The sequence below is a fragment of the Aspergillus stella-maris genome (assembly GCF_047715825.1).
Source record: "Aspergillus stella-maris strain CBS 113639 unplaced genomic scaffold BDV14scaffold_57, whole genome shotgun sequence".
In the NCBI taxonomy this organism is placed as follows: domain Eukaryota; kingdom Fungi; phylum Ascomycota; class Eurotiomycetes; order Eurotiales; family Aspergillaceae; genus Aspergillus; species Aspergillus stella-maris.
This window is the reverse complement of record NW_027396851.1, coordinates 92,789-120,667: the sequence shown is the minus strand read 5'-3', so window position 1 is coordinate 120,667 and position 27,879 is coordinate 92,789. Positions and strand designations below refer to the sequence as shown.

Sequence of the window (27,879 nt, the reverse complement as noted above, 5' to 3'; positions counted from 1 at the left end):
GGGCCTGACTCTTGCGACCGATATGTCGGCTTCAGAACAAAAGGACGGCGTTCCGCCGACCGGACGCGATGTCAGATCTAGCTCACCTGCGAAGCGGGCAGCGCCCGAGGCTGAGCAGGACGTCGAAATGAGCAGCGAGCCTATCACAAAAGAGCCAAAATCTCAAACTGAAAACGCCGACCTGATGGATACAACGGGCTCAGAGGATGGTTCTACTGGGAATGATGGAAACTCCGCGTCTGACAACGCCTACCAAACGCCGTCTAGCATGTCCACCTATACCGCCCCTGTCGCCGGAACGCAGGACAATACAAAGACGGAAGCTTCCGTATCGCCCGAAGAGCGCCCTTCCTTCGATGACCAGGTTGCTCGAGTGACATGCTTTATGATGCAGCCGTTGCAGGAAGGCCAGAAGGGATATGTGGTTTCCATGTCGTGGTTAAAGCGAGTCCTTGCTCGGAGTTCGACACATGCAGACACTATGGACAAGGACGCTCTGGAGGGTGAAATCGGGCAGGTCGATAACTCGGATCTTGTTCTCGTTACTGACCCCGCCAACACGGGATTCAAAGATGAGCGCAACAAGCCGTTTATTGCCCTGCGTCCGGGTTTGCAAATGGGTGAAGATTTTGAAGTTGTTCCACAGGAAGGCTGGGATCTAATCATGCAATGGTACGGCCTGGCCGAGCAATCGCCGGCCATCGTTCGTTACGCACACAACACCGTCCCTTCAGGCGACTCAGAGAACATTCAGTATGAACTCAACCCGCCTGTCTTCACACTCTTGAAAATTTCGAACCCGTCGGAAGGAGTCACCCCGACATCTCTTCGAGACAAAAACAAAGCGCCAGTAAAGACTCTTGCCAGCCGACACGCCAACTTCCAGGCCTGGTTGCGGAGCGCAAAGCAGTCGGTGAATGTTGATACCTCCGTCAAAGTACGTGTCTGGAGAATCCTAGGGGGTTTGGGAAGTACCGCAGGATCTGCCGCTATCACCCCGGCCGCCTCCCGCAGCACTTCTCCAGCGCCTTTCTCGTCGCTTGTCTCCAGCTCTGGCAGCAGCTATGTTCTCGACCTCAATACTTTCCTCTCCCTTTCAGAAGGATCTCAGAGAGAGCTACTGGAGGTCAAAGATCAGTCTGTCAATGCCAATTACAACGGTAAAATGACGGTCGATCTTGCCGGTTTAGGGGAGGGTGGCGTGATTGTTCTTGAAGAGAACGTCGCTTTTACCGGAAACAACTCAGACTGGGTGTCTGAGCTATCTAACAAAACCTTGAACCGCCTTGGTGTTCCCTCTGGCAACTTGAAAGCCAACAAAAAGAACAAGAGCCCGGCTACGAGCGGTCGGTCCTCTCCAGCATTAGAGCCCATCAGGAAAACTCGTAAAGACGGCAAGCCCCGCGGCAACACCGGGTTGAGCAACCTGGGCAACACTTGCTACATGAACTCTGCTCTACAGTGTGTCCGTAGTGTCGAGGAGCTGACCTACTACTTCCTCAGTCAGTCTCTCCATCCAATCATCCTGCGCCATTGCTGACCGTCACAGATGATGTATACAAGCAGGACCTCAATCCCGGCAACCCTCTGGCCCACAACGGTGAGGTTGCCAAAGCATACGCCAATCTGCTGCGCACGATGTATGATCCAAATGGTCAATCATCCTTTGCTCCGAGACAGTTGAAAAACACAATTGGCCGCTACGGCCCGGCATTCTCTGGATACGGCCAGCAAGACTCGCAGGAATTTCTCCTGTTCCTCCTTGACGGTCTGCAAGAAGACTTGAACAGGATTCAAAAGAAGCCGTACATTGAAAAGCCCGACTCCACTGATGAAATGACACATAACCGCAAAGCGCTGGAGGACTTCGCTGACAAATGCTGGGATATCTACAAAGCCAGAAATGACTCCGTCGTGACGGACTTGTTCGCTGGTATGTACAAATCAACTCTGATCTGCCCGACGTGCGAGAAAGTCAGCATCATTTTCGACCCCTTCAACAACCTCACTCTCCAGCTGCCGATCGAGAACCTCTGGAGCAAGTCCATTTTCTTCTTCCCCCACCAGAAGAAGCCCATCATGATCGATGTTGAGATCGACAAGAACTCCAGCGTCAAGGCGCTCAAGGAGTTGATCGCTAAGAAAACGGACACTGATCCCGAGAGACTGATCATTTCGGAGATTTACAAGAACAAGTTTTACAAAATGTTTGACAACACCAGTTCAATGGCTGAATGCCAGATTGGTGACAACGACGACATTGGTGTCTTCGAGGTCGAGTCAGTGCCGACAAATTACAACCCGGACAAACCCACAAAGAGTAGCTACTACTCATACGGGCGTTCGTCTTACGAGGAGGTGCCCAAGTTTGAATCACCAAAGGCAGACCGCATGATCATCTCGCTCTTCAACCGACATGATCGGCAAGCGGCTTTCCGCAAGTCACGCCAGTTCTTTGCTGTTCCTTCATATATCATCGTCAACCGGGAGGAGGCCACAGATTATGACACTATTCTTCGCAAGATCCTTGCTCAAATTGCCACGATGACAACAAGGGACTTCCTCAACGAGAAGGTGGTCGAAGAGCAGCAAGAGACGGCAGAAGACTCCGACACGGTGATCATGAATGAAGATGATGCCGAGTCCGGTGACTCCAAGATCAAGACGGCTTCAGTTGATGGCGAGGATGGCATGGTGGATGTGTCCATGCGCGATGCCGACCAAGAAGATGCCAAAGAAGAGCCTACCGATGCTTCAACATTGGACAGCTCTATTCCCGCCCGATTCCACGGTCTCTTCGACATCAAGATTGCTAGGACGAATGAGGCTGTTCCTCTCGGCTTCTCATCCGTAGACGAGAACAAGGATTATAGCCTCATGAAGTCGCGCATTCAACCAAAGGCTGCGATCAAGGAGGATGATAAATCTGGCAGTGACGAGTCATCCGAGGAGAAGGACGACGACGACGAGTCAGCTGATGAGATCGACGTACTTGGCAACACGCGGACAACAACGCCAAAGCCCAGGAAGCAGCGTCCTCTTATCAACCCCGGTGAAGCCATTGTGCTGGACTGGTTCGAGGAGCCTTACGAGGCTCTGTTCAGCGGCGACCACAGAGACCCTGACGGTCCTCGAGGCGCACCTACGTGGACAAATATCGACCGTCTGCCAGACCCAGAGCTGACCAGCAAGCGTCAACTGCGGAACAAGCGAAAGAAGAAGGGTGTCACCCTCTACGAGTGCTTGGACGAGTTCAACAAGGAGGAAATCCTTTCAGAAAATGATGCTTGGTACTGCCCCCGCTGTAAGGAGCATCGACGCGCCAGTAAGAAGTTTGAGCTCTGGAAGACACCGGATATCCTTGTCATGCATTTGAAGAGATTCAGTGCCAGCCGTGGGTTCCGTGATAAGCTGGACATCATGGTCGACTTCCCTACAGAAGGTCTTGATCTGACCGGCCGTGTTGAGGCGCCTGAGGACGGCAAGAGCTTGATCTACGATCTGTTCGCCGTGGATAACCACTATGGTGGTCTTGGAGGAGGCCATTACACAGCGTACGCGAAGAACTTTATGACTGGCCAGTGGAACGAATACAACGGTAAGTGGCACACGACTAACTTTCTCAAACTTGCGCACACCTACTGACAGACCAGACTCTTCGGTGTCACGACCAATCGACGCTCAAAACGCCGTGACATCCTCCGCCTACCTCCTCTTCTACCGTCGCCGCTCCGAACGCCCCCTCGGTGGCAAGATTCTCGAAGAAATCACGGAATCGTCTACCCGCCCCAACAGCGAGTCTGACTCGAGCGACTCGCGGCCACCCTCCCCTGACGCTTCAGCCTCGGGGGAAGGCAGGCGTCTCGGCGGCTCCTCCCGCAATGGGTCGTCGAGCGCCTTAGCCGGAGTCGGAGCAGCTCACCAGTTGGGAGATGGTGGTTTGCGAATCGGAACTCGGAACAAGAACAGGGGCAGTGATGGAGACGACGATGACAATGATAATCTCCCCGGCTACACCAACAGCCCCGCATTCGGCGAGCACAGTTTCGGCACAGGTATGGATCTGAACTACGAAGACGAAGGCGAAGGCGACTACGGCGGCGCAAGCCTGTCCACCTCCAACCCGTTCCACCACGAGTCAACCTGGTCCTTCAGTCGCGTCCCGGATTCCCAGAGAAATTCTTACACTCACCACGGCCTTTCACAGATGAACATGAACATTTCAACTGAGCTCCCCGGTTCGCTATCCCTAGATGACCCCAACGACCCCCTAAACGTCAACCTCGACGACTCCGACAACGACTCCAACAAGGCCGTCGGCGGCGGCAACGTCTCGGACTCGGATTTCCGCATGGCTAGTTTCGCTGATAGTCCGCCGTTCGAAGGATCCGTGAATCCAAACATTTACCCCGGGACGCCCCTGGAGTTAGACAACGATAACGATACCACGACGGATATGCCGGATATGCAACCACTCGTTGATGTCACTGTTACTGAGACGGGGAAGGCGAACGGTGATGCCGATGATGACGATGAGGAACTCCCTGTCGTCGAGTTACATGTTGGGGAGGAGGACCGGCTTCCTTAGATTTCTTACTCTTCCCTTTTCTCTCTTTCTCATGAAATTTTGGATGCGATGCGGAAACGAACGAACTGTGAACGAACGAAATTAGATGCGGGGCCTACCGGATGAAGGCCATGGTCACGGTCATGGACATGGATGATGGTTTGTTGGTTGGTCGCATGAAGTTGTTTTGTTTGTACGCCGACGGCGATGCACGCCGTCCTTGCATTTGTGTTTTCCCGTGTTGTCCTTTTCTCCCTCTTCTCGTTTCGTTTGATATTAAAAGCTTTTCTGTGGCGATTCTAGAGCAGAATGCGTCGCTTGATTGTTGTGGTTGATGGCCTTGTGATGGCCTGGATTGTTGTTGTCGGAGTTGTGTATAGGATGAGTTCTACGTACCTAGAGGAGGGCAATAGATGAGGTTGGGTTCAGCATCATACTTTTTCTTCCTAAACCTGGGTCGATTGACTCTGTAGCTCAAAATGTAGGTTTGACGATGGAGAATGTTCGATTAGACAGGCTATGTACAGCCCTAACGGCTATCTATGTAAAGATGCCGGAACTTTCATGACCAAACTGCGGTATAGAAACACGATGGTTTTTCCAGTCCAACTGTGCCTGGGCTTCCACAGAAAGGGCACACATGCAAATGCATATAGACATTATTTCTCCCACCATAACCCCCAGAGCTTGCAATCATCCTCGACTCAAGCTCACAGATACCTCCAAAACTCAACGATGCCAGGCACGCCGCGGAGACCTTCTCACATTAGCATAAGCAAATCTAACAATGGGCTTCCGACTTTTATCCCTAGCCTCTGCATCTCTCCCCACCCTCTCGAGGCTCGAGTCCTCCGTGTACGAACTGCCCTCCGAATCTGAGAATGCGAAAAGCGACGACTCAAGCGACGAGTCCGTGTTCGGGTCGGACCTCCTCTTGTCCTGGCCGCGTGCATGCCATATCTTCTCAGCGGTGTCTCGGCGCTTCCGTGCAGGTCTGTCTCTGTGCTCTTTGACCAGGTGGTTTCCTTTCTCATCTACATCAAGGATGGCATTCGGACGCTTCCCTAAAGCTGCAGCGAGACTAGGGGTCGGACTTGGGGTGGTACTTCTGGTGTGCGCAGGACCGAGATCAAGAGAACTAATATCACTATCACTCAGAAGCCCAGCATCAAGTGGTTTCAAAAACGCATTGATCGGCTTCATGTTTCTGTTCAAATCTCTCTCAATAAGAGGTGTCGGAGGTGTCAATGACGCAGTTGTGGTTGACTCGGATGAGTCGTAGCCAGGGGGAGATGGCGGCGGGAGCGGAGGAGTCATGCGAGCAAAGGACATGTACGTCTCGGCGACTGTTTCATCTGGTGGGGATGTTCTCAGAATCGTTGGGATCGGGGTGCCTACGCGAGGAGGCGCTGGGATTGGGATGGGAGCTGAGAAGGTCAGGATGGGGGTCTGTGGTGGGGTTGGAAGCGGCATTTTGGTAACTGTAGATGTTGAACGAGAGACGGTGGTCAGATATGCGATGTGGCGGTAATGACTGTCGGTGGTATTGTCGATGGTGAGTGAGTAGCTGATAGAGAAGAATTGGAGTGCAAGAGTTGTGAGGTTGAGTTAAGACGAGACTGGAAGTAGAAGGAGGGACCAGAGTCACGCCTTCCTTTTGTATTCGTCCCTGTGAGCTCTTTCCTGAAATGCGATATTGCCATATATACAGATACTTCGTCTATGTTCTCTATAGATCTATTCCTCACTGCATATCAACCTCAACAACCACCCAAGCAACATTCCACCTCGCCTCACCCCCCATCTTCTCCATAACCCGTCGACTAGCCGTATTATCTATAGAGACATCCGCAAAGAACCATTCCTGTACTTCATCTTGCTTTCCATTTGCAGAAGCCATTGACCCAAAGACATCACCACCCCTTTTCATGACCTCCTTCCCAACAACACCACCCAGTCCTTTCCCCCTGTGCTCAGCCTCAACATGCAACGTACACAAGCTGCCATCGAAGCCCAAGAACGCCCATGCAATTGGCATCTCGTTTCCCTCCGCAGAAGCTTGACTTGGCAGCGATGTAGGCCGGTGATAAAGCGCCACCCCACCCATAGCAAGTAACGTCTCCTTCGACCGCGGAATATTCGTCCGCTTCTTAACGAGTGGGATATGGCCCTCTTGAATCCCGGCTACACCATTCGAGTCAACGAATGTATACCCCGCTCCTTCCCGATTGAATACATCAGAAGAGTCGGAAGTGATACTCTCGAAAGCAGACGAGGAAAAGCAGTATTTTGCGTAGAAATGGTGCTGACCACGGTGGACGTGGAATCTTTCCTTTGCAGTCTCGGAGTCAAGTTCAACGAGTAAACCCACGACAATCTCGTTTGCGGATCCTAAAAGGACGGATGTCGTGGGGTGCGCTGGGATTTTCGCGACGCCTTCTTCCCTTTCGGCTGGGGCTGATGGTGCCGGTTGGCTTGAGAGGAAGTCCAGATATTTCGGGGTCAAGTTTCTTCGGATATACGTGAATAAATCAAGGAGTTGGCCTTTCGCAATATCTCTTTCTTGAATCGTGACAGTATCCTTGTTCTTCGTCTCCAAGCTCGAGAAAACATATACCTGTGTCTCGAGACCCCGAAAGACGTCCACAAATGCCGCGAACCATGGCTTTCCTGCTTCCACAAAAGTACTCAGATCTTCACCATCTGGAAACGAAGCGAGGACTTGCGCAGTGGTCGTTGGGTGGCGCGCCTCGTATTGGATGCGCCGTAGAAGAGGGCCTGAGTTTGGGAGTAGTGTAGCCAAACACTTTAGAAGAGAGTTGTAGGGTGCATTATGGACGTGCATAGTTGTTGTGTCTAGGTCGGAGGTAAGAATATAATGAAAAACATATATATTATGCCAAGTAGCCTGGTAGGTAGAGGTATATGTTGGATCGAGCGGGTGAGTCAAAACTGAAGTCGTCCTTGGTTCATCTTAGTGCGATTTACTAATCATTGCCCTTGATCCCGCCATTGACTTTAGGTAAGACACGGAATGTATTGGAAATTCTCAGTATATTGTTAAATTTAATATATACTCAAAGATCTATCTATATCTAGAATCGAACAAGAAGACAAAAAGATCAAAACGATAGACAACCGCTCAAGCACGAAGGGAATCAGAATCTATATATCGAAGAACACCGGACCAGACCAAAACCAAGCCAAACCAACGAATGTATCCAAAATATCCAAAAGAAAACCATTTATAAAACCTCTAATAGACAGCAACGGGCCACCCATCAATATACTCTAGTCTGTTGTACCCGAGTCTCGCGTCGCTGAAGTCATAGCTGACTGATCTGTTCACTACACAACCGAAATATTAGCCACGACCTACAACATGTTAAACCCAAATGGATTGAAGGTACTCACAGTAATGGTAAAACAGAACATCGCCAAAAGCATCAGTCAGGACCCCTTGACCACCAGGCGCAAAGACATCCCCGTTCGTCCCGTAGACCGTCTCGCCGCCACCATCGACAAGGTCAATACCGGCTTTATCGACGAAGGGGCCTTTGACATCCTCGGAGCGGCCGACGCGAATGCGGTATCTAAGTTCATATCATGTTAGCTCTTATTCAGGTTTGAGTAGGTAGACTATGGTGAGGGGCAACATACTCCTTGCCCGTATCCCGCATAGCCGGGTCCTTAAACTCGCAGCACCGTCCCCAGCTAAACCACATGTAATAGTAAGGCGCATGGTAATAAAGGAATCCGCCCTCAATGGGGTGTCCGCCCGTCGGATCACCGCAGACGGGACTACCATTCTTGTCTACCTTCTTCGCGTTCTTGTTGCTCTTCCTGCTGCGCCATACTTTGCCTGGTTCGGCGCCTAGGTGTGACGCGCTCAAGCTAGCGGGTTGTGTAGCGGCAGCAGCGCTCTGGCCTTCCTTTCCATCGTCGGCATCGGAATCTTGGACCTCATGCGGGAAACTAGCGACGGAGATGAAGTCGTCATTCAGCTCAACCTCCCACAGACCAGACCAGAAACTGCCGAACACAAGATACGCTGTTCCATCGAAGTCAACGAAAACATTGGGGTCAATGGTGTTGCTTGTGTTCAGGGGGGCGATATCTGACCCCTCGCCTGTACCAGATTGGATGATCATGCCGTGGTCCGTCCAGCCGCCTGGGCCAGGGGAGGAAGACGTAGCGACGCCAATGGCGCTATCGCGGCAACCAGAATTGCTGACGGAGTAGTAGCAGTAGAAGGTATCTCCTATCTGGATCGTGTTGGGCGCCCAGGGAGACTTGTTGTCACCCTTTTGTATAACGCTGTTGCCGTTAAGCACGGTTCCCGTTTGGGTCCAGGGGCCTTCCATGCTAGAGGACTCGTGGATGAGGATGCCGGGTCCCACGCTGTAGGCATAGTATGTGTCTCCGACTAGGATAATGTTGGGGTCATGGATCCTGAAGTCCGTTGCATGGGTGTCTGGGAACCGAGAGCCAGAGGCCGAGCCAGATGGAGAGGGAGTGGGCGAGGGAGAAAGAACGTCCGACACAGCAGGAAGGACCTCTTCGCGAAAGTACTCGGTGCCATTAAAGTTGGTAAAGTAAGGCCTAATGCGCGCCGAAAGCGCCATAGAAACAAAGAAAAAGAGAGCGAACAGGACAGCCATTTTGAGAGCCCGACGAAAGCGACGGCTAAGAGGCAAAGGCGGCAAAGAGAGCGACAGTCGACGAGGACGAGAGCCACCAGCAGAAGCAGCACCAGAAAGAGTGCCGTTTGAAACAATCCTAGGCCTCGACCTAGAAGATATAGAGATCCGGGACGAGGTCGACGAGGATGCAACGGCAGCACCCCCTCCAGGGCGCGGAACCGGCCATGGTGAAATACCATCCGTTGCAGTGGCCCTGACGCCCTGAGAGCCATTTTCTTTTTCCTGCTGCTGGTAATCCCGGTCCCGGTTCTGGTGCGGGCTGAGCATCGTTCGCTGAGCTTGTGCTTGACCCGTTTGCATGCGACCTATGGATCTACAATCTGCGGTACCTTACCCGGGCAGGGGGGCCCAGGGGCCCATTGTTTTGCAGATGGTGCCGAATGAGAGGATAGCTGGGAGCTCTAGAGGAGCATCAGGGGATCAGTTCATCGTTTTCGAAGCGCTGAGCTAGGAATATGACAACATGATCGGCGGGAGAAGGAGAGTTGAGAATGTTTGAGGTGTCGAAAGCTGAGTTGAGGTCCACGATTGTCGCCGGATGCGGGAATTCGTGGGATCAACAAGGTGAACACCAGCGATCAGTCAGGAACAGAAGGCGAGAGACTATCAAAATTAGAGATGTGGCCAACTTGAAGGAAATTAGAGAGCGGAGGGCGCTAGAAGAAGGAGGGATAGTTGGACTGGAGATGGCGTGTGGTAGCTTGAAGATGGTGTGTTGTCGATCCAGTTGCGGCAGGAGAAGAGGACACCTGATCCACCTCAGAACACCGCTGCCTGTCTACCTTAAGCAAAATCACAGGTCTCGACACTCGATAGTAAGTAGTCGAAATTTGAACAATACCTTTGTTGAGAGGCTTTTCTGACTTCCGCGCGATCCTTTGGTTCACAGCTCATGGCGCGTTCCACTCCTGAAAAATTGGCATTACTAAAGGACCGATCGACGGCGACTTCTCGGCCCTTTCATCTACGCAACATCATCATGGGTATGCGATACAGGGCTTAGCGGATCTGCGGTCTAGAACTAAATGAACTATCACGCAAGGGAGATCACAACTCAGGCTCAGGAGAATGATGAGCGTTGAGCACATTTCAAATCAAATAAGTTATAACAGATCGTCCACCGGGCACCAACGCCGTCTTCAGATACAGCCGGAACCATAAACTATTAACAAATCATATCAAAAGTACTGGATGCTGCCAACTACCGCGCTTCGATTTTGTCCACCTCGTCCTTGGCCTCGGTCCACGTTTCAAGGTTCTTGCGTGCCCAGTCCAGATGGCACCGCGCGTAGGCGACCTACATAGCACCGTTAGCTCTGATGATACTCAGGGATAGCAGCCAACATACCATATACCGACGAAGGTCTCCCTCCTTGTCCTTCTGGAAGCGCTTCAGATCCTGCAAAACGCCAGCACTAGCATCCTTGACATCCTTTTCTGATACACCCAAAGCTTGCTCAAGCTACACTAAGGTTAGCATCTAATTTAACCTTAAAAGGAGCACGGGCCTGGCTTGACCTACCTGGACCAAGCTTTCTTTAGTCTTCCCAATGTGGTCCCGCCGTGTCCGCTCGGGATCGACGTCCACGAATCCATGGACCGCGTGACTGATCCGTCCGAAAATCTTGTTGGCGACAAACGTTCCACTCGACGTCTTGCGATGCGCCGTTGGTGACGTCGACCCAGAATCGGCGTATCGCTGAGGTGGGTGCTCTGCGTGAGTTGGTGGAAAATCAGAATCAATTGAGGCTGTGTCCTCGCCGATCCGTGACTCCCCTTCGGTGCCCCCCTGGCTGCTAGCTACCGAGGAGGTGGACAACGATCGCTGTTTTGTCGGGGCCTGTCCTCCCTGAGGGGAGTTTCGATTGAGGTATTGCTCTATACGTTTAGCTTCTGCCTCACTCCTTTCCAGAGACTCCAGGAGTGTTCTCTTTTTGGCCAGCTCATCCCTCGTCATGTCCTCTTGCACTCTCTTGAGCACTCGGTAACGTAAAACACTGCGAACAACACTGGCAAACTGCGCGCTCTCCCTCATCGGCTCTGCAAAGTTGGCACCTAACGCAATCGACAATTCTTCCGTCTCAATGTAGGATGTGTCCGCTGCTTGTCCAACCCGCTCGATAGCTGTAGCCACGGTCGGAGACTGTTCTGATAGCGAAAATCCGTTGTACCGCGCTCCCAGCTCCATCAAGTCTGCCGACAACCCGGACAAGTGTGAAAGGGTACGGCGGTTTACTTTCTCCATGTTACCTTGTAACAAAAGTTCCAGTTCACGTGTAGAGGCCTCGAAATTGATAAAGTATGGGTCGAGTTCTTTTTCGCTTAGCTTTTTGTTCTCGGGAGGGAAGCGTCCTAGAATTTCCGGTCCTGGCGTCTCTTCTACCGGAGAAGCAACGGTTCCAGAGGTATTCCTCAACTTCGCGGAGGCAGAGGGGACTGGTAGCCAAGCATGAGCAGCTGTAGGATTCGCGGGGTCAAGAGGGGGTGCCTTCAAGTTGTTCTTGGGCACCGAGGATACGGGGTGTGAGTGAAGAACCTCGTTCTATACAGGTTAGTGTGGCGTTTCGAATGGACAGCTTCCTTCACATACCCAGCTAACGTTTGGATCTAAGAACCTCCACCAGACACCATCCTCACGAATCTCCTTCATCGTCCGACATCTGTTCAAGAACACCGCCAACATTCTCTTACGCAGGTCGATTATCCCCGCATCTTCCTTTGCCTTGGTCGGTTTTGCAGCATAATCGGCCATAGTGTGTTTCTCTGGGATTGGCGGAACAACCAAAGTCGGATGCAAGCTCACGAGCGTCGTCCGCAGCGACGCAAACTCCGAGTACCGCCGGCGCACCTCTAGATCCTGAAACACACCTTTAGCAAGCTGCCCGTCTTTACTTTCACATATACCAACATACCCCAGTCCGTATCGTGTACACAATGAAACTCCCACCACCCTCATGGTTCTTTCCGGCGTCCGTAATCATGATCGGCATCTCCGGGTTCTCGTAGAGAATCTGTTCGATGCGGCTATCGTATACACTCTTGCGGCCGTAGCCGGAGGTACCCTGTTGGGCGGCATATTCTGCTTCGTCATCATCGCTGTGGTCTTGGTTTTGTGAGAAGTCGGCTGTATCGGGGTTGGAGGACTGGCTGGATGGTGGACGGGGGAAGTCGGGGTTGTAGGCTGAAGAGGTTAGCCGGTGGTAATATTGATTTTGGCAATTTTCTTACGAGAGTCGAGGGTAGTAGAGTGCAGGGACTCCGACAGCCGGGCTTCGCTATCGAATGCGCCGTAGGGGTTGTTGTCTTCGTCGTTCCACATAGTTGTGGTGGAGGCTGGTAGGCAGCCTTGATCAGGAGCGCGGGGCAGGGAGTTGCATACACGGGGCTCTCGGGCAATTAATTCGATTTGAGTAGACAGATAAAGCACTCTATTCGTATGCAAGGCACAGCAAGAGAAATTCAGTAAAAAGTCTAGAAGAGCAGGGAGGTTGCATGAAGCTCAAGCGGAGCGAGCATGGACAAGCGTCACTCGTCACTGGCTCCGTCTCACCGCCCGCCCGCGGGGAACTGCCTCACAACGTCACTGGCCAAGCTCCTTCTTCTCCTCCATCTCCATCTCCATTTCCATCACCAATTCATGGAGTCAGGAACATTCGGTGCAGCTGGCTGAATATCCTGCTGTCCTGTCTGTGCAGGATCATCAGGCTTCCAAGCAGATGTTCCGCTATTATTATTGCCATCACCAGCTTGCTGATTGTCATCGGCAGTCCAGCCACCTCCAGCACCAGTATCTCCGCTGTTGTCGTTGTTATTGTTGGCCCCCCATGCGTCCTGAGAAGAGCCATTATTCGCAGCCTGCGCATCCTGCGTCTCACTCGCTCCTTGTGGCGCGGGCCAACTATCACTGTTATCGTTATTGTTAGCGTTAGTGTTGTTGTTGTCATCGTTGCCTTGACCAAAGCTCCAATCAAGCTGCTGTTCCTGGCCCTGATCTTGGTCCTGTTGAGGCTGCGGTTGAGATTGTGCCTGCAGTGTATCCGTAGCCAACCCATCCGTTGCCCCCCATTCACCTGTATCCTGAGCAGGAGCAGGTGCCGGCGCCGTAGACGCAGCCCTCGATACCGCAGGGGCCCTTGAGCCCTTCCTTTCCCTCTCATCTCGGACCTTCTCGAGTTCCCGATCTACATCGACGAGGAGCAAAGGACCCTCTCCTCCAGTTTGCGCTCCCCTCCTGCCTCGTACAGGTGGTGGTATAGACATAGATCGCGCACGATTCCGTCCACGTCCTCGACTTCGTGCCCGACTTGCACTAGGTTTGCGCACTTGTGACCGTTCTCTTTCTCTACCCCATTCTCTCTCTCTGTGTTGGCCCCGATCCCTCGCAAGTGAAGTCGACGCAACCTGCACAGCCTGCAACCGTTCTTTCTGCGCCTCGACCCGCCGGATTGTTATCTCTTTCTTGAGGTTGCCGCGGAGGTAGTAGAGGTATGTACCGCAGGCGGCGATGACGGATAGAGCCGTGATGGTTATTATTGCGATTATAGCGTTTTCGTGCATTTCGTCTTCTTTAGTTGCTTTGCGAGAAGGACAGTTTGAAACGAGAGGAATATCTGCTGGGATAGGACTGGTATGTTGGGTTAGTTGAGCGGCTGGCTGAGGGGGCTCAGAGTAGGCGCGGCTCACGGATCTCACCTGGTTTGAGAAGGACTGGACTGGTTGGACTCGGTGTTGTTGAAGCAGAAGGACTTTCAGATAGGCTTGTTTGTGGTAACAAATGTAGGGAATGGATGTTTGTAGGCCATGTTCCCTTGGTTGCCGGCGAACAGAAAGGTAGGTAAGTACTGAGGTACTAGGCATTGGTAGTTGTGTTGCAGTAACTACCTCAACAACCTACCCAAGTGAATGAAGTAGTTCAGGGCATAAACTTCAGAGGGTAAGTGGCGAGTATGTGAGAATGATTAAAGCTATACGAACGGGGTAGAAACTTCTCTGGTCATTAACTCAAGACATAAATCATCAAACCAACTCTATCTAACTTTTATCTATATATATTCAACCCCACTCTAGGCTTTAAAAGCACCCTCGATCCTCTCCGAGAGATCAACATGAAGCAACCCACTTCTCCCAGCCTCCAATAATCTTTCCAACTTTCCCTTCAACAAACCCTGAGCACCACCCAAGACCCCCTCCGCCAAAGTCTTAAACTCCTTCGACGCCATAACACCCGCAAGACTAATAACCCTCACACCAAGAGTGTAAGCCTCTGGTTTCGCGATCCATCCAACGAGTCCATCTTCGCCATCTGGTCTGGAAAGTATCTCCGTGAAGGAGTCCAGTCCATCAGAGACCCAGGTGAATACGTCCCTCAGTAGCTGGTCATTATACGCCGAGGTTGACCCGGCTAGACGAATTAAGACACTGCACCACAGATCGATTTCTCGGATACTCTCGATGAAAAGGTTCTGCTTCTCTTCCTCGAAGAGGATTGTGCTTTCCTTGCGCAGCTCTGAGGTGATGTATGAGACAGACATCAACTTTGCCTTTCCCGCAGCGTCGCCGACTCTCGGTTCCAGGCCGAGAATGTACCGCAGAGCTCTGGTTGAGAGGAGCTGTGAGGTTGGGTAATTGTCTGCAAAGAACGTAACGAATAGTTCGCTCGCGTTCATTGGAGACAGTGTAACTGCCTTGTTCGGCGAGACAGATGAGTATGACAGGATCCCAGACGCTGTAGAAGCGGCGATATCACGGAGTTCTTCGTCGTCGTCGTTGAGCAGGTCGTAGAGGATGAGGTAGATCTCAAGGAAACTGGCGTCTACCTGAGGTGGTGTTCCTGGTTCGCGATATGCTTGGGCGAAAGCCGCGATGGATGTTGCTGCTGCGTAGCGGGTTGTAAATTCCTGAAAAGCAGATTAGAACAGGATTAGGCCAAACGAATTGTGTATTAACATACCGTCTCTTCGCTCAGCGCGGACCGCAGCCGTGTTGCCCACTCTTGGATATCTGTTTCGGACACCTGGTTACCGGAGATGTATCTAGAGCTGATGAGGCAACCCTCTAATCTCAAGTCTGCATCTGCCCGGTCTCTGTTGAAGCCCTTTTTGGTCAAACCAATCCGTACTTGTGCGGCCAAGTCTATTAGAGGCAATGTAGAGGATTGGAGTGCTGAGTCCTTCGACTCAAGGGTAACCTGGAGGTAAGACGCAAGGTTCGAAATTGCAGGAGTCTTGACCTGTAAGGGGAGATCTCCAAGAATGATCGAAGTGTAGAGCTTAACCAAGACCTCTGTATACTTCTCGTTAGATTCAAAGATTTCGGGCAAGTTTTCCAGGATCCAGTGGCAGGCGTCGGGGTCAGCAATGGCTGTCTTGTGGATGAAGGCCTCCAAGCCCGCGGTGTCACCCTTTGTGAGTGCCTTCAAGACTGTGATCCAAGCGAGCTGTCTGCGGAGGAGAGAAAAGGCTCGCGTCGTACTCAAGGTAGTGAAAGAGGGGTTGCTGGAGTCGAGGACGAAGTCAAGAGTGTCAAAGATCTGATACATGCCGAAAATGTAGTCAAGGAATTTGACCAGTTCACCTAATCATGGTTAGCTACTGAATCAGAGATACTGATACGTCGCAAAATACCTTCAGAACGAGATTCAATGCTCTTCTCGACAGCGTCACTGAGCATTTCCAGCAATGTCTTCTGCACGAATGGGGATCTGGTGTGAGAGTATGAGGCTTCGAAGACAGCTTTGATTGTTGATTGAACTTCGCCGATGCGTTCTAGTACACGTTAGAAAGCAGGTGGCAGTAGAAAAGGCTGACAACATACTTCTCCAGAAAGCCGAAGGTGTAAACGCAAGTCGACGAAGCGAGTACCGAATGCAAAGAGACTCTCCATGGAGGTAATTCTGAGTCTCATAGTCGCGCGTACCGAGCAGAAATTGGATGTCTTGAACAATGTTCTCTCGAACCAACAATGAGGCATAGACTCTAGCTGCATGTTCACGAATGCCCCAAACGGGGCTCTTGAGATGTTCCCGTATCAACCTCAAGAGCATGGCGTCATCCGTACTATCCACACCCGGGACCTTCTCAGCAATAAGCTCCAGAGCTGGGAAGACCCGCTCAGTGACCATGGCAGTGTCGGTTTGTTCAGCATCATCTGCCTTCTGCGGTGGTGCAAGCAGACTAGAGAGTAATGGCACGAGGCCAGTATATTTCTGGAATAGGATCCTTGCACCCGGTTCTGAGCCCGACTTGCCGCCAAAGCCTTGGTAATCGTTTCGGCACATGCGGTTCATCAAGGCGCGGAAGAGCATAAGGCCAGCGTTACGGAGCGCCCAGCTGCACAAGTTAGAGTTGAACATATTTGATAGCTGAGTGCACTTACATTGGTGATCCCATGCGCTCTGCGGAGAGATTCAGTGCGGGCATAAGGAATTCCTCAGTGTGAGGTCCAAGTCGGGCGTTTGTGAATGCCTCTCGGAGACAGTTCATCGCGTGGACCTGGGGCAGTTCGACCGTCTGGTTCTCCGCCGCTAGCTGAGCTGGTAGATGTGCGACATCCTGAAGTTCACTGATAATTTGTTTGAATACTGGTCCACCGGGGCTGGACAGCAGAATTCCTCCGATCAAAGCCGGAAGACCAGCGGAGCGCCGAGTCAATTTTGATGCTGTTTCAAAAATGATCTTCTTTGCTTCCTGATACCAAAGGAACGGAAGCGACGAGATTTCTTCAATCTTTGATTGGCCACATCGCTGGCAGCAGATCGAGAATGTCGAAGCAACAGTAGAGAAAGCACCTCTATGACGGAGCTCGGCGAGTTGAGTAAAGCTTGTCCTTCCAATATTTTCATAGTCGGATCTCGTCAAGCCGACTTCGCCTTCAGGTCCGTAAGTCTTGTTGTTCAACGTAGCGTGCAAAAGAAGACTTGACTCTCGCAACGCACGCCACGAGTAAGAAAGAATGTCCTTTGGTCCAACTTTGAGGTCTTCGATCGGCTCAGCAGCATGACCTTCCGGTGAGTCAATGCACAATTGGGGCTTCACTTCTTGCCAGACGCTATCGCAGATCGATGATGTTCTTGTGTGGATGTTCTTCCAGTTTTCGGGTCCAGGCGATCCTTCGGAAGATACCAGCGACCAAAAGTTCTCCGATGAGATGATATACCTAGACATTTATTAGCCCAACTTACACCATCTATGATACTTTTTCTTACCGTAAAGCGCAAAGGTAGCCGTGGAGGGGTGCATCACGTAGAGAGGAGTTGAAGAGGCCTTCAGATGATGAGAGCTTGTCTTCTAGCTTCCTCAGAATGAGCTCAACGACGCCGACCTTCGTCTTCCACCATTCAGTCCCTTGCGGCTCCTTTGCGTCCGCTGTGTAGAAAACAACGTTATACAGCAGAGCAACTGTGTCGGCATGGTCAGCTCTGCTTGTGTTGCTTGCCAAGACCTCCGCCTTTTTGAGGGCAGTAAGTAGCTCAGGCTCCTCTCCATCCCGTCCAGCGATGTTGAGAAGAACTGATTTGGGGAATATCTTCAGAAGATTGAGAGCTGCTATCCGAACTTCGTCGAACGGGTCCATCAAAAGATCCACCAGCAGCCTCAGCAGCTTTGGCCCGAAAATCTCCATGTGGAATTTCCAGACGACTTGGCGGTTTTCGGGCTTGCTTGACATGGCACCAATGAAACGCTCATCAAGACCAGATTCCAAAATTTGGTACAGTGTTTTCAACGCCATGATATGCCTATGGTAAGAGGCTGTGGTTCGCAGATCCGCCATCAAGAAGTTCAGATAATTCTCCAAACATAATCGCGTCTCCGCATCGTCTCTCTTGAACTGAATTGGCTGTTTCTTGCTTTGAGTTGTTCGTGGCTCAACTGGATTTTTTTCGTTGGCCAGAATACCACCCTTCAAGCGAACAATCAAGGCGCGAACCATGCTCAATATTTCTCCTCTGGTGCCTGGGTCAGACTCAGCGTGCAGAGAGGGCAGGCTCTGGATGATAGCCCTTATAGCGGCTGATGACAGAGGCTTTGTTGTTGACGGCGCAGTGATCAGTAACGACAGTGCTGCAATCTTGATGTTGAAGTCATGATGGAATAAAAATTGGCCCACGAATTCACTCTTCAAGACCAGTGGACGTTTGTCGGTGGGGAGCTTTGTGAAGTAAACTGGGAAGATGTCAACAAATCGATCCCGTTTCTTGAAAGCTATTTACACTTACAGTCATCGTGTACCAATCCACTCTTCTTTCCTATTTGCAACGATGCGAACAGGATGGTCAGCTCATCGGATGATGCGCTGCTCATGTCACCGGAGAGGAGGCTATTGAGAGGTAAAGATTCTAAGAAACGCTGGAAGCCCCTTGTGCTGACTCCGAACAAGCGGAGAAGAACGTAGGCGGACAACTTCTCTAGGTTCTCGAGATTCTGCAAGAGGAAGTATCTGACTGGCTTAACCCACGATAGGGAAAGCCTCTCTTTATCTTCATTACACAGCGAGGAATCTTTTGAAGCTTCCAACTTCTTGAAGAACATTGCCATGACTTCGCCAGAAGACGCCGCCAAGTCAAGGGCTTTCGAGCGGTTCAGGAAGCCCAGGATGAGGATCTCAACGGCCGTTTCTTTAGACTGCAAATCTGTTGCTGTCTCGGGTGATTGTTGCAAGAACCCATGAATATCTAATGAGGTCAAACGGCAATCCTCTTGCAGAACGATTGGCCATCTTTCAGGGTTCAGCAAGAGCCAGCTTTGTATCAAGGATATCAACTCCGACGGCAGAATGGCATTCTTGCGCAGTAACGTCTCAACAGCAATGAAAGAAGGCTTGACTCTATTCCGAGGTTCGCCGAGAATGATACTGGGAAGTACAGCGTCCAGGAGCGCCTTCTGGATTGCATCGCGACCTGGCTCATCGCGAGACTTGGCCAATATGACAGCCAATGACTCCAGAACCTGTTTCATCGGCCGAGGCTTGACATCTTTAAAACGAGTCAAGAAGCTTTCGAATACAGAGAAGAGTATCTCATGTGAACGAGCAAGCTGTCGAGACTCCGGGTATTGTGATGCAAACGCGGCGTCGAGAAACGCACTCAGTGCATTGCAAGCCGCCGTCGTATGGTCTTGAGTGATTGACGCTGAACTAAAAGCCAGGAACAGAGAGTTGAATACACGCTTGATTTTCCTGCGAATGATGTTAGAATCATTTCTGAACAAATAACGGCCCAGACTAAGGACTATGAGGCACTTACTCGACATCGTTGCATGTCCGAGTAAACTTGACCAAAGGGCACTTTGCGATTTGCACTAAAGTGGTCTCCGGCAGCAGTTGTATATTTTGAGAGATCTGCTCCATGTCTAGAGGTCCGGAGGTGGCCTCGGAGCTACGGACAGGTTCAGTCGCCATGGTCGTGGCCATACAACATGCCCGTACAGACAAGGCGGCCGATAGCAACCAAACTGACCGAACAAGATACTTTCAGTCGCCCAATCCCCGCCATGACTGGAGCGTATCTCTTTTTGCCGCTTGTGGATTTTCGAGGTGGGCCCCCAGAAATAGTTTAGCGCTATCCGGCACCACCTTTTCTCCGGCCGCCGACCGCCCGGCAGGTCACGGGATTGAAGTTTTTACACTCCCGATTCCTCCAATTTCGATCCCCAGCGAATTCGGAGGCGACGCGAAGACCACCTGTGCCCGGCTGAAGCTTGATTGAGCATCCTCGATCTCATCTTCCTGTTCTTCCTTTCGACCTTGTATTCTTTACCTAATTTCATACATTTTTCACCAATCAAAATGGGCATCTGGGACTCGCTGTCCGGCCGCAAACAGGCCAACGAGACGGATAGCTTCAACGCTTCCGCTGCTCCCGATGCCACCGCATTCCTCGCAGACCTCCCCGATCCCTCCAGGCTTCATCCTCTAGCTGGATTGAATCAAGATACCCTCGACTACATCACACTCGAAGACTCGGCGCTCGATTCGCTCCCCGGCTCAGATTCTGTCCTGCCTTCGCGAGGGTGGTCTGATGACCTTTGTTACGGTACCGGAACGACATACATCACGGCGCTCGCAGTTGGAGGAGCATGGGGTCTGGCTGAAGGCTTGAGCAAGACGCCTGTGACGGCGCCTCCTAAGATTCGTCTCAACGGTGTTCTGAACTCGATCACGCGGAGAGGACCTTTCCTCGGAAACTCCGCGGGAGTGGTGGCCATGGTTTACAACGGTCTGAACTCATTTGCCGGTTACGCTCGCGGCAAGCACGATGCCGCCAACAGCATTGCTGCTGGCGCTGTCAGCGGAATGGTCTTCAAGAGCACTCGGGGTCTCAAGCCCATGCTCATCTCTGGTGGAATTGTTGCAGGTATCGCAGGAACATGGAGTGTAAGCGCATCATCGCAATTCCTCGACATTGATGGCTAACTTGGTTGCAGGTGGCGAAGAAGGCCATTCTCTAGACGCTTCCGATTTGTTATGACGTCGGCATTTGCACGTCTCCGGTGTTTCGTTGAGCGGAGGTGATTTAATCCTATATTTTCATATACACTGTATTAGAACGACTGCTTTGCCTTTTCGCACACTCCTCACTCTGGCGCTCACCGCATCTTCTACAGCATTGTCCATGGTTTTGGGAACGGGCATGGTAATGGGTTTTGATAAATTTCTTGTACATATACCAGACTCCTGCGTTTGTGTTCTTGCTGGCGAAAACTGTTGCAGGTTTCAGTCCGTCTTACCAAGCGCCTTTAATGTTGTCAGGAGCATTGAATGAATCTAAGTTAAAACTAGACCGGTGGACTATAAGATTTAGTATACAGCCTAGTTTCAGTCCATAGATCTGATTTAGGGCTGTCAAGATATGGAGCCTCAGGGACGTCAACCTCGATCAGCTCCACCAAAAATTCTTACCGATATGGTTCTAGTAGTATATTGGTTGTTTTTGTCCAAAGTAAATAGTACTTCTGTTCTCGGACTAGGATATGCTAAGGTTTCCAAGCTACGCGCCTGTGTCGATCTGCAGAAGTGGCGTTTACGAATCGTCTACTCTATCGACTCGGCAAACCCCCGACAACTACAAATCTTGAACTGAGTGAAGGCTTGATAGATCACAGGCGCGTAAAAAGTCCGGTGTGCTTCAGAACAGCTCCTGCAGCATTAGCACAGCCAGAGATTGGGATCTCCGAGCGTACGTATTGCGGTAGTCACGGGTACAGCAAGACGAGATTGGCAGGGCTGTGGCCCCGAACAGGCAATAGACCTTCCAATTGCAGGCAGAACAAGACTATGCGGGGACAGCTAGACTCGAAGAAGAACCGGACCAGCCCGCAATTTACGTCGACCGGACGCATCTGGACCAGAATTCGCCAGAAGAAGCGCATTTCAAGGAATCAGCTGACCCCGCTGCACCAGCCAAATTTTCCTGTTCAACACCAAGCTTGCATTAACTCTCGACTTAAACTACGCCGCCCGTGCTATTAATATATTTAATATTGCCGCAATCTTACTCCGCGCCGATTACGTCGCTGCTTTTGCTTTGCTTGATTTGATTTGTCTGCGTGACTGTGCTTTAACTACTACTACACTCGGCCCCCCAGCCGCTTTCAACTTCCTTCCTGCCTTGCTCCTCTGCCTGCGCCCTTGTTCTTTGATCTCTCCAACCTTTGACCGAACTCTCGTCCTCTCGAGTCAAGACGCCCTGATGTGCTGAAAAGCCGTCATCGTTGATTCGCCCGTTTTCCCCTTCTAGTGAGGTTCATCAACCTCCACTGGGTTTGACCCGAGGAGCTCGCTGAGAACTCCCCGATCTCTCCCGCACGGACTCGCAAGTATGGCTCGCTTTGGCTTCGTTAGATTCGTTTAACGACGAACAAGGTCATCTAATACAAGATGCAGCTTTCCAGGCTCCATACTCTCTCGTTCGATGGTTCACCCAGAACCTCAGCAGCCGACCGTTAGGTCAGGGTCCGGTGGTCACAATCCCGAGTTACACGGGCATAGCGCGCCAACGGTCTCGAGTGACAATGAGCTCCCTTCAACGGCCCCCGTGAATCCAGGCCCCGACGGCCTCGGTCTCGATGTCGCGCCTTTGTACACCGAAAACTCTTCGCCTATTTCGATTCCGGATGTGGTCTACAAAGAGTACCAGCTGCCTTCACTGCAGATACGAACCGATATCTCGAACACCCGCCACCAGTCGGGCAGTCCGCATCGGTTGAGTCCCCATCGCGAGGCAGATCTGTTCGTCCACCACAGCACCTCTGCCAGCAGCCTTCCAAATCGCACACCGAGCCTACGCGCCGTGATGGCTGGATCAGTTCACAGTGGGGGATCCCTCTCCCCAGCTTCCCTTCTGTCGTCTCCTCAACTAATGGCCATGGGAGATATCACACCTTTACCGTCGCCTATCGGTGGCGCATCGCCATGGAGACTTCCTGCGCGTCGCAATTCGCAGAGTTTATCGCGAACTTCCTCGATCGTCTCGAGGACTGGCTCGAGTTTGAGCTTGCGACCCAGCGATCCGTCGCAGTTCTCTCTACCCGGACCTATGGATCGTCCGCGATCGCGCGGCAAGACTTCTGGAGCCACTGAGAAACCAAGCACAGAGAAATTGGACACACCGGCCGTCCCGAGGCATACGCGCAACCGCAGTTTAAGCGAGTACGTACCACCAGGCAGAAACGTTGTGATTAAGCCTCGTCCGATTGCTGTTTCCGGTACCGGCGTACCGCAAGGTATCACCACCTCATCGAGTACCGACTCGAAATCCAACAACTTGCACCGCGAGCAATATCTAGCGGTCCATCGCGGTATAGCTTTGCCCGCCGTTCGCCCACCTTCGCCTCCACGAAGCAGCGGAACTGGCGCCGACAACGAACCGGTCATTATCCATACCTCGGACTCGCAGGGTACACATGAGCTGTACTCTGTGCGCTCGACTCGCACACAGACACCTCGACTGTATCGCAAGCTGCGACAGCTTGGGCATGGAACATTCAGCCAGGTCTCTCTGGCTGTTCGTCTTGAGGGGACCGACCACGGTAACGGCAGTTATGATGCCGTTGGCTCAACCCAGAAGCTGGTTGCAATCAAGATTATCGACCACGGTCCAGCGGGTGGCGCTGATGAGGAGCGTCTGGAGGTGTCGCTCAAGCGTGAAGTAGAAATCTTGAAATCCTTGAACCACCCGTCCCTGGTGCAGCTGAAGGCCTTTGGAAGCGACGACAAGCGCGCTTTGCTAGTGCTAGACTATTGTCCGGGTGGTGACTTGTTCGAATTTGTATCGAACAACACTCGACCTCTGACTCCTGGCCTCATCCGCCGTATATTCGCCGAGCTAGTGGCCGCTGTGCGCCATTTGCATGAGAACTATGTGGTCCATCGTGACCTGAAGCTCGAGAGTAAGCCTCCCAAAACTTACTGGGCTCGGACAGAAACTGACTCGAATGCAGACGTTCTGGTCAACCTCCCTGCAGAATCACTGCAGAAGATCACCGATTGGCGCACGTATGATCGCGCCGTAGTAACCGTAAGCGACCTCGGTCTCTCACGGCGTATTCCCGAACCCCCGGAGAGCCCCCTCCTTCAGACTCGCTGCGGTAGCGAAGATTACGCAGCTCCCGAGATTCTCATGGGTCAGCCTTACGACGGCCGCTCCACCGACGGCTGGGCACTCGGTGTCCTTCTCTACGCGATGATGGAGTCCCGCCTTCCCTTTGACGCCCTCCCCGGAACTCGGGGCGACCCAGCTAAACTCCGCGCGCGAACCCCCCACCGCATTGCTCGCTGCGAATGGTCATGGTACCGCTTCGCCGACAGCGACGGCGAATGGGACCCCGAGAAGGGTGCCTGCTTTGAGGGGGCCAGAGACTGTGTGGAGTCCCTCCTGAAACGAAGCACGAAACGCAAGGGTCTCGACGAGATTGCTAATATGGAATGGGTGCGGGATGCGATTGATGTCCCCGGTGGTTTGAAGCGCGGCGATAAAGAAGTTCCCTGAGCTGGTCTCGTCTTCTTTCTGTACTATCTTCGTTTCTTTTGCTCTTTTGAGTTTTTACTCTTTTTCATTTTTTGTTCTTTCCCGCGTCTACTGATTTTGACACTTCGCGATGTGATGCATGATTACTAGGTCGGCGAAAGCGCCGAATGTGCTATGAGACTTGGCTAGATCTGATGTTATACCCTTAGAAATTCTAAACGATGTACTCTGTACCGTGTCTGTGGCAGTAGCTAAAGATATACCGTAGATTCGAGTATGTATAGTCGCAGCTGACTTAAAGTCAAGATCTTACCCCCACCGTACCATGATCAAGCACCCGTCCAGCCTCGTGTTTGATATGCTCCACATTGCTATATTCATCCACCCAACACTTCCAAGCAACATCCTCAAGTAATATTCTCTCAGCGGCCGAGAAAGTCTCCCTGCCCAGCCACATCATATCAGGATTCTTTCTACTAAAGAAATAAGACTTATTCACTTCCCAAGAGACAATCTGGTACAATGTCCAACCCAGATGAAGGATCTCCATTTGAACTGTCAGACCGTTGTTCAAAGTGCCAATGCTAACGTCAAGTGATGGCCTAGTGGGAAGTGTCTGCCCTTTTATATGACACGGGACGGGAGGAGATGTAGATGACTCTTGTTATGCTGACTGTAACTTCTAGAAGGCTGACGTAGGGGTCTTGACTCTTGAAAGGGCTCATCTGGTTGAATATGGTCATGGAATTTGCTTGCATGACTTGTTTGGATGCTGGGGTATCCGGAGAGAGCACAGGTCTCCGCTTGATAGTGCTTGCGGAATTGCGGGCTCAGGCTACAAGATCTGAAGGATTGCGGTGTGGACGGACTTCGATGCGGCCCTTAGTATCTAATCCCTGCCATGGAACGGTTGTATTAATATTAAAGGACCGTCTTGCGAGCGATAGAAGGTACATACTACATACAATACTAGATCAAGCTCTGGTTTCTTCGCAGTATACTCCTGGTAACCGGATACTCCGGGTCTGTTCATTGACACAAGGTCAGTAACTTCAGCCAGGTTATCAGCGCATAGCTCCCGACCCCTCAAAGAAGCTGTGTTCGTAAACCAAAGAGTAGATCTAGAATTCTAGATACTCCAGAGTATGCTAGAGTTATAAACAAGCATTACTAGTTAAATCATCCCAGCAGAGTGGATCGTTAGTAAGCTCGCTGTGTGATTGGTGCTCGGGGAGACCTTGGCCAACTCCGGCCCCGACTTCGCTGCGGAGAACTTCAGATCTCCGTCACTTTTACCTTCAGCTTGTCCCTGCTCTGAACTGTGACTCCTGCTCGCTCACTTCTCCGACTTGTTTTGCTGCTTGCTTCCCCGGCTTCTTTATTTAAGCCTCTGATCATTCGGTATTCGGTGCTGACAACGCATTGAGCATTGCGCATTGAACCACTTGTGATCAGAATGCTTCTCTCTCAGACTAGGGGCCGCATGCCCTCTGCTCTTCGGAGCTTGGCTGGCCGTGCTGCCATGTATGTCCCCTCCATTGCCCGTGTTTTTATCTTCAATTGACTGTTTACTGATCTTCTGTATTTAGTCGCCCCCTCTCAACTACAGTCCCCCGCTCAAAAGCCTCCCCCAAAGACGATGAGCCCGTCCTCAACAAGGTCTCCCGCCACATCACACAACCCGTCTCCCAGGGTGCCTCGCAGGCAATGCTGTACGCGACGGGTCTCACAGAAGCAGACATGAACAAGGCACAGGTCGGTATCTCGTCGGTCTGGTACAGTGGAAACCCGTGCAACATGCACCTGCTCGACCTGAGCAACAAGGTGCGCGAGGGTGTGCAGAAGGCCGGACTCGTCGGGTACCAGTTTAACACTGTTGGTGTGTCTGATGGTATTTCCATGGGAACCAGTGGCATGCGATTCTCTCTTCAGTCTCGTGATTTGATTGCGGACTCCGTCGAGACGGTCATGGGCGGACAATGGTACGACGCCAACATCTCTATCCCCGGTTGCGACAAGAACATGCCCGGTGTCCTCATGGCTATGGGCCGTGTCAACCGCCCCTCCCTCATGGTCTACGGAGGGACCATCAAACCCGGCTGCGCATCCATGCAGAACAACGCAGACATCGACATCGTCTCCGCCTTCCAGGCCTATGGCCAGTTCATCTCCGGCCAGATCGACGAGCCGCAGCGCTTCGATATCATCCGCAACGCCTGCCCCGGCGGCGGTGCCTGCGGAGGAATGTACACAGCCAACACAATGGCGACGGCCATTGAAGTCATGGGAATGACACTCACCGGCTCCTCCTCTAACCCCGCCGAATCCCAAGCCAAATACGACGAGTGTCTCCGCGCCGGAGACGCCATCAAGCGCCTGCTAGTCGAGGACATCCGCCCCTCCGACATCCTCACCCGCCAGGCCTTCGAAAACGCCATGATCGTCGTCAACATCACCGGCGGCTCCACAAACGCCGTCCTGCACCTCCTCGCCATCGCAGACTCCGTCGGCATAAAGCTCACAATCGACGACTTCCAGGCCGTCTCAGACCGCACCCCCTTCCTCGCAGACCTTAAGCCCTCAGGCAAATACGTCATGGCCGACCTGCACAACATCGGCGGCACACCCTCGCTCCTGAAATTCCTCCTCAAGGAAGGCGTCATCGACGGCTCGGGCATGACTGTCACGGGAGAAACCCTCGCCAAGAACCTCGACAAAGTCCCCGACTTCCCCGACGACCAAAAGATTATCCGCCCCTTCAACAACCCCATCAAGGAAACAGGGCACATCCAGATCCTCCGCGGTTCTCTCGCCCCCGGCGGGTCGGTCGGCAAAATCACCGGAAAGGAGGGCACAGTATTCACCGGCAAGGCTAGAGTCTTTAACCACGAAGACCTCTTCATCGAAGCCCTAGAGGCCGGCCAAATCCCCAAGGACGAAAAGACCGTCGTTGTTATTCGGTACACGGGTCCAAAGGGCGGTCCCGGTATGCCTGAGATGCTGAAGCCTTCGTCTGCGCTTATGGGCGCTGGTCTCGGTAACGTTTGTGCCTTGATTACGGACGGAAGATTCAGTGGTGGATCTCACGGTTTCCTCATTGGACATATTGTTCCTGAGGCTGCTGTCGGTGGACCCATTGGTCTTGTTAAGGATGGCGATGTTATTACCATTGATGCTGACAAGCGCGTGTTGGATCTTAACGTTGAAGAGACTGAGCTCGCGAAACGACGGAAGGCGTGGGAGGCTGATCGTGTTGAGGGAAGATTGCCGGTGACGGGGTTGAATCTAAGGGGCACGCTTGGGAAGTATGCTCGGAATGTCAAGGATGCGAGTACGGGGTGTATTACTGATGCTTTGGAGTAAGCGGTTGCATCCATTTGTTGGGTTGGGGATATGTATAGGTACTTTAATTTAGCTACTGCTACTACAGGTCGTCTTGGTTTAGTTTAGAGAACTAAAAGCGTTTCTTTTTGTTAAGCTTTTTTTATATTCGGTTTATGGATAACCTGGTTTTCAAACTTTTATGTCTTATCAGTATCAGTTCGTAGGGCAGTATATATAAGAGTATCTTCGACCGTGACGCGTGAGCTATATTATCATCTAGGTACATAATGGTTGTAAGTACTTATATCCTCCTCGATATCCAC

The 27,879-nt window shown here is 51.9% G+C and overlaps 11 protein-coding genes across 11 annotated transcripts; 5 read left to right on the top strand and 6 right to left on the bottom strand.

The window, feature by feature from the left end:
* Positions 1 to 22: 22 nt before the first annotated feature.
* Positions 23 to 4,929, top strand: BDV14DRAFT_210815 (putative ubiquitin-specific protease UBP12; the record flags this gene model as incomplete). Its single annotated transcript, XM_073775975.1, has 3 exons — positions 23 to 1,502; positions 1,550 to 3,598; positions 3,654 to 4,929. The coding sequence occupies 3 exons, from the start codon at positions 23 to 25 to the stop codon at positions 4,586 to 4,588; spliced, it is 4,464 nt and encodes a 1,487-aa protein (XP_073624923.1). The 3' UTR covers positions 4,589 to 4,929.
* A 618-nt stretch (positions 4,930 to 5,547) lies between these two features.
* Positions 5,548 to 6,177, top strand: BDV14DRAFT_179335 (uncharacterized protein). The gene has a single exon (XM_073769743.1). It carries the CDS (start codon positions 5,613 to 5,615, stop codon positions 5,847 to 5,849), a length of 237 nt encoding a protein of 78 aa, XP_073624922.1. The 5' UTR covers positions 5,548 to 5,612; the 3' UTR covers positions 5,850 to 6,177.
* Positions 6,155 to 7,501, bottom strand: BDV14DRAFT_179334 (uncharacterized protein). The gene has a single exon (XM_073769742.1). It carries the CDS (start codon positions 7,410 to 7,412, stop codon positions 6,312 to 6,314), a length of 1,101 nt encoding a protein of 366 aa, XP_073624921.1. The 5' UTR covers positions 7,413 to 7,501; the 3' UTR covers positions 6,155 to 6,311.
* A 322-nt stretch (positions 7,502 to 7,823) lies between these two features.
* Positions 7,824 to 9,228, bottom strand: BDV14DRAFT_191918 (arabinan endo-1,5-alpha-L-arabinosidase; the record flags this gene model as incomplete). The annotated part of the gene is made up of 3 exons (XM_073771562.1): positions 7,824 to 7,915; positions 7,982 to 8,160; positions 8,228 to 9,228. 3 exons carry the CDS (start codon positions 9,226 to 9,228, stop codon positions 7,824 to 7,826), a joined length of 1,272 nt encoding a protein of 423 aa, XP_073624920.1.
* A 1,243-nt stretch (positions 9,229 to 10,471) lies between these two features.
* BDV14DRAFT_203269 (PX and BAR domain-containing protein) lies at positions 10,472 to 12,589 on the bottom strand (the record flags this gene model as incomplete). The annotated part of the gene is made up of 6 exons (XM_073774246.1): positions 10,472 to 10,567; positions 10,619 to 10,732; positions 10,793 to 11,812; positions 11,861 to 12,127; positions 12,183 to 12,451; positions 12,499 to 12,589. 6 exons carry the CDS (start codon positions 12,587 to 12,589, stop codon positions 10,472 to 10,474), a joined length of 1,857 nt encoding a protein of 618 aa, XP_073624919.1.
* Positions 12,590 to 12,897: 308 nt separating this feature from the next.
* BDV14DRAFT_203268 (uncharacterized protein) lies at positions 12,898 to 13,827 on the bottom strand (the record flags this gene model as incomplete). Its single annotated transcript, XM_073774245.1, has 1 exon — positions 12,898 to 13,827. The coding sequence occupies one exon, from the start codon at positions 13,825 to 13,827 to the stop codon at positions 12,898 to 12,900; it is 930 nt and encodes a 309-aa protein (XP_073624918.1).
* Positions 13,828 to 14,230: 403 nt separating this feature from the next.
* Positions 14,231 to 19,755, bottom strand: BDV14DRAFT_113098 (THADA/TRM732 family protein). The gene is made up of 8 exons (XM_073765722.1): positions 19,511 to 19,755; positions 18,485 to 19,443; positions 17,474 to 18,431; positions 16,645 to 17,424; positions 16,084 to 16,598; positions 15,894 to 16,034; positions 15,221 to 15,843; positions 14,231 to 15,167 (listed from the first exon to the last, which is right to left on the bottom strand). Exons 1-8 carry the CDS (start codon positions 19,675 to 19,677, stop codon positions 14,334 to 14,336), a joined length of 4,977 nt encoding a protein of 1,658 aa, XP_073624917.1. The 5' UTR covers positions 19,678 to 19,755; the 3' UTR covers positions 14,231 to 14,333.
* Positions 19,756 to 19,920: 165 nt separating this feature from the next.
* BDV14DRAFT_179327 (protein transporter TIM23) lies at positions 19,921 to 21,134 on the top strand. The gene is made up of 2 exons (XM_073769741.1): positions 19,921 to 20,640; positions 20,691 to 21,134. The coding sequence occupies exons 1-2, from the start codon at positions 20,053 to 20,055 to the stop codon at positions 20,712 to 20,714; spliced, it is 612 nt and encodes a 203-aa protein (XP_073624916.1). The 5' UTR covers positions 19,921 to 20,052; the 3' UTR covers positions 20,715 to 21,134.
* A 668-nt stretch (positions 21,135 to 21,802) lies between these two features.
* Positions 21,803 to 24,463, top strand: BDV14DRAFT_179325 (putative protein kinase). The gene is made up of 3 exons (XM_073769740.1): positions 21,803 to 22,082; positions 22,150 to 23,654; positions 23,706 to 24,463. The coding sequence occupies exons 2-3, from the start codon at positions 22,178 to 22,180 to the stop codon at positions 24,251 to 24,253; spliced, it is 2,025 nt and encodes a 674-aa protein (XP_073624915.1). The 5' UTR covers positions 21,803 to 22,082; positions 22,150 to 22,177; the 3' UTR covers positions 24,254 to 24,463.
* A 44-nt stretch (positions 24,464 to 24,507) lies between these two features.
* On the bottom strand, positions 24,508 to 24,817 carry BDV14DRAFT_179323 (uncharacterized protein). Its single transcript, XM_073769739.1, has one exon. It carries the CDS (start codon positions 24,780 to 24,782, stop codon positions 24,534 to 24,536), a length of 249 nt encoding a protein of 82 aa, XP_073624914.1. The 5' UTR covers positions 24,783 to 24,817; the 3' UTR covers positions 24,508 to 24,533.
* A 724-nt stretch (positions 24,818 to 25,541) lies between these two features.
* ilv3 (dihydroxy-acid dehydratase ILV3) lies at positions 25,542 to 27,765 on the top strand. Its single transcript, XM_073765721.1, has 2 exons — positions 25,542 to 25,756; positions 25,822 to 27,765. The coding sequence occupies exons 1-2, from the start codon at positions 25,689 to 25,691 to the stop codon at positions 27,593 to 27,595; spliced, it is 1,842 nt and encodes a 613-aa protein (XP_073624913.1). The 5' UTR covers positions 25,542 to 25,688; the 3' UTR covers positions 27,596 to 27,765.
* The last annotated feature ends 114 nt before the right edge of the window (positions 27,766 to 27,879 follow it).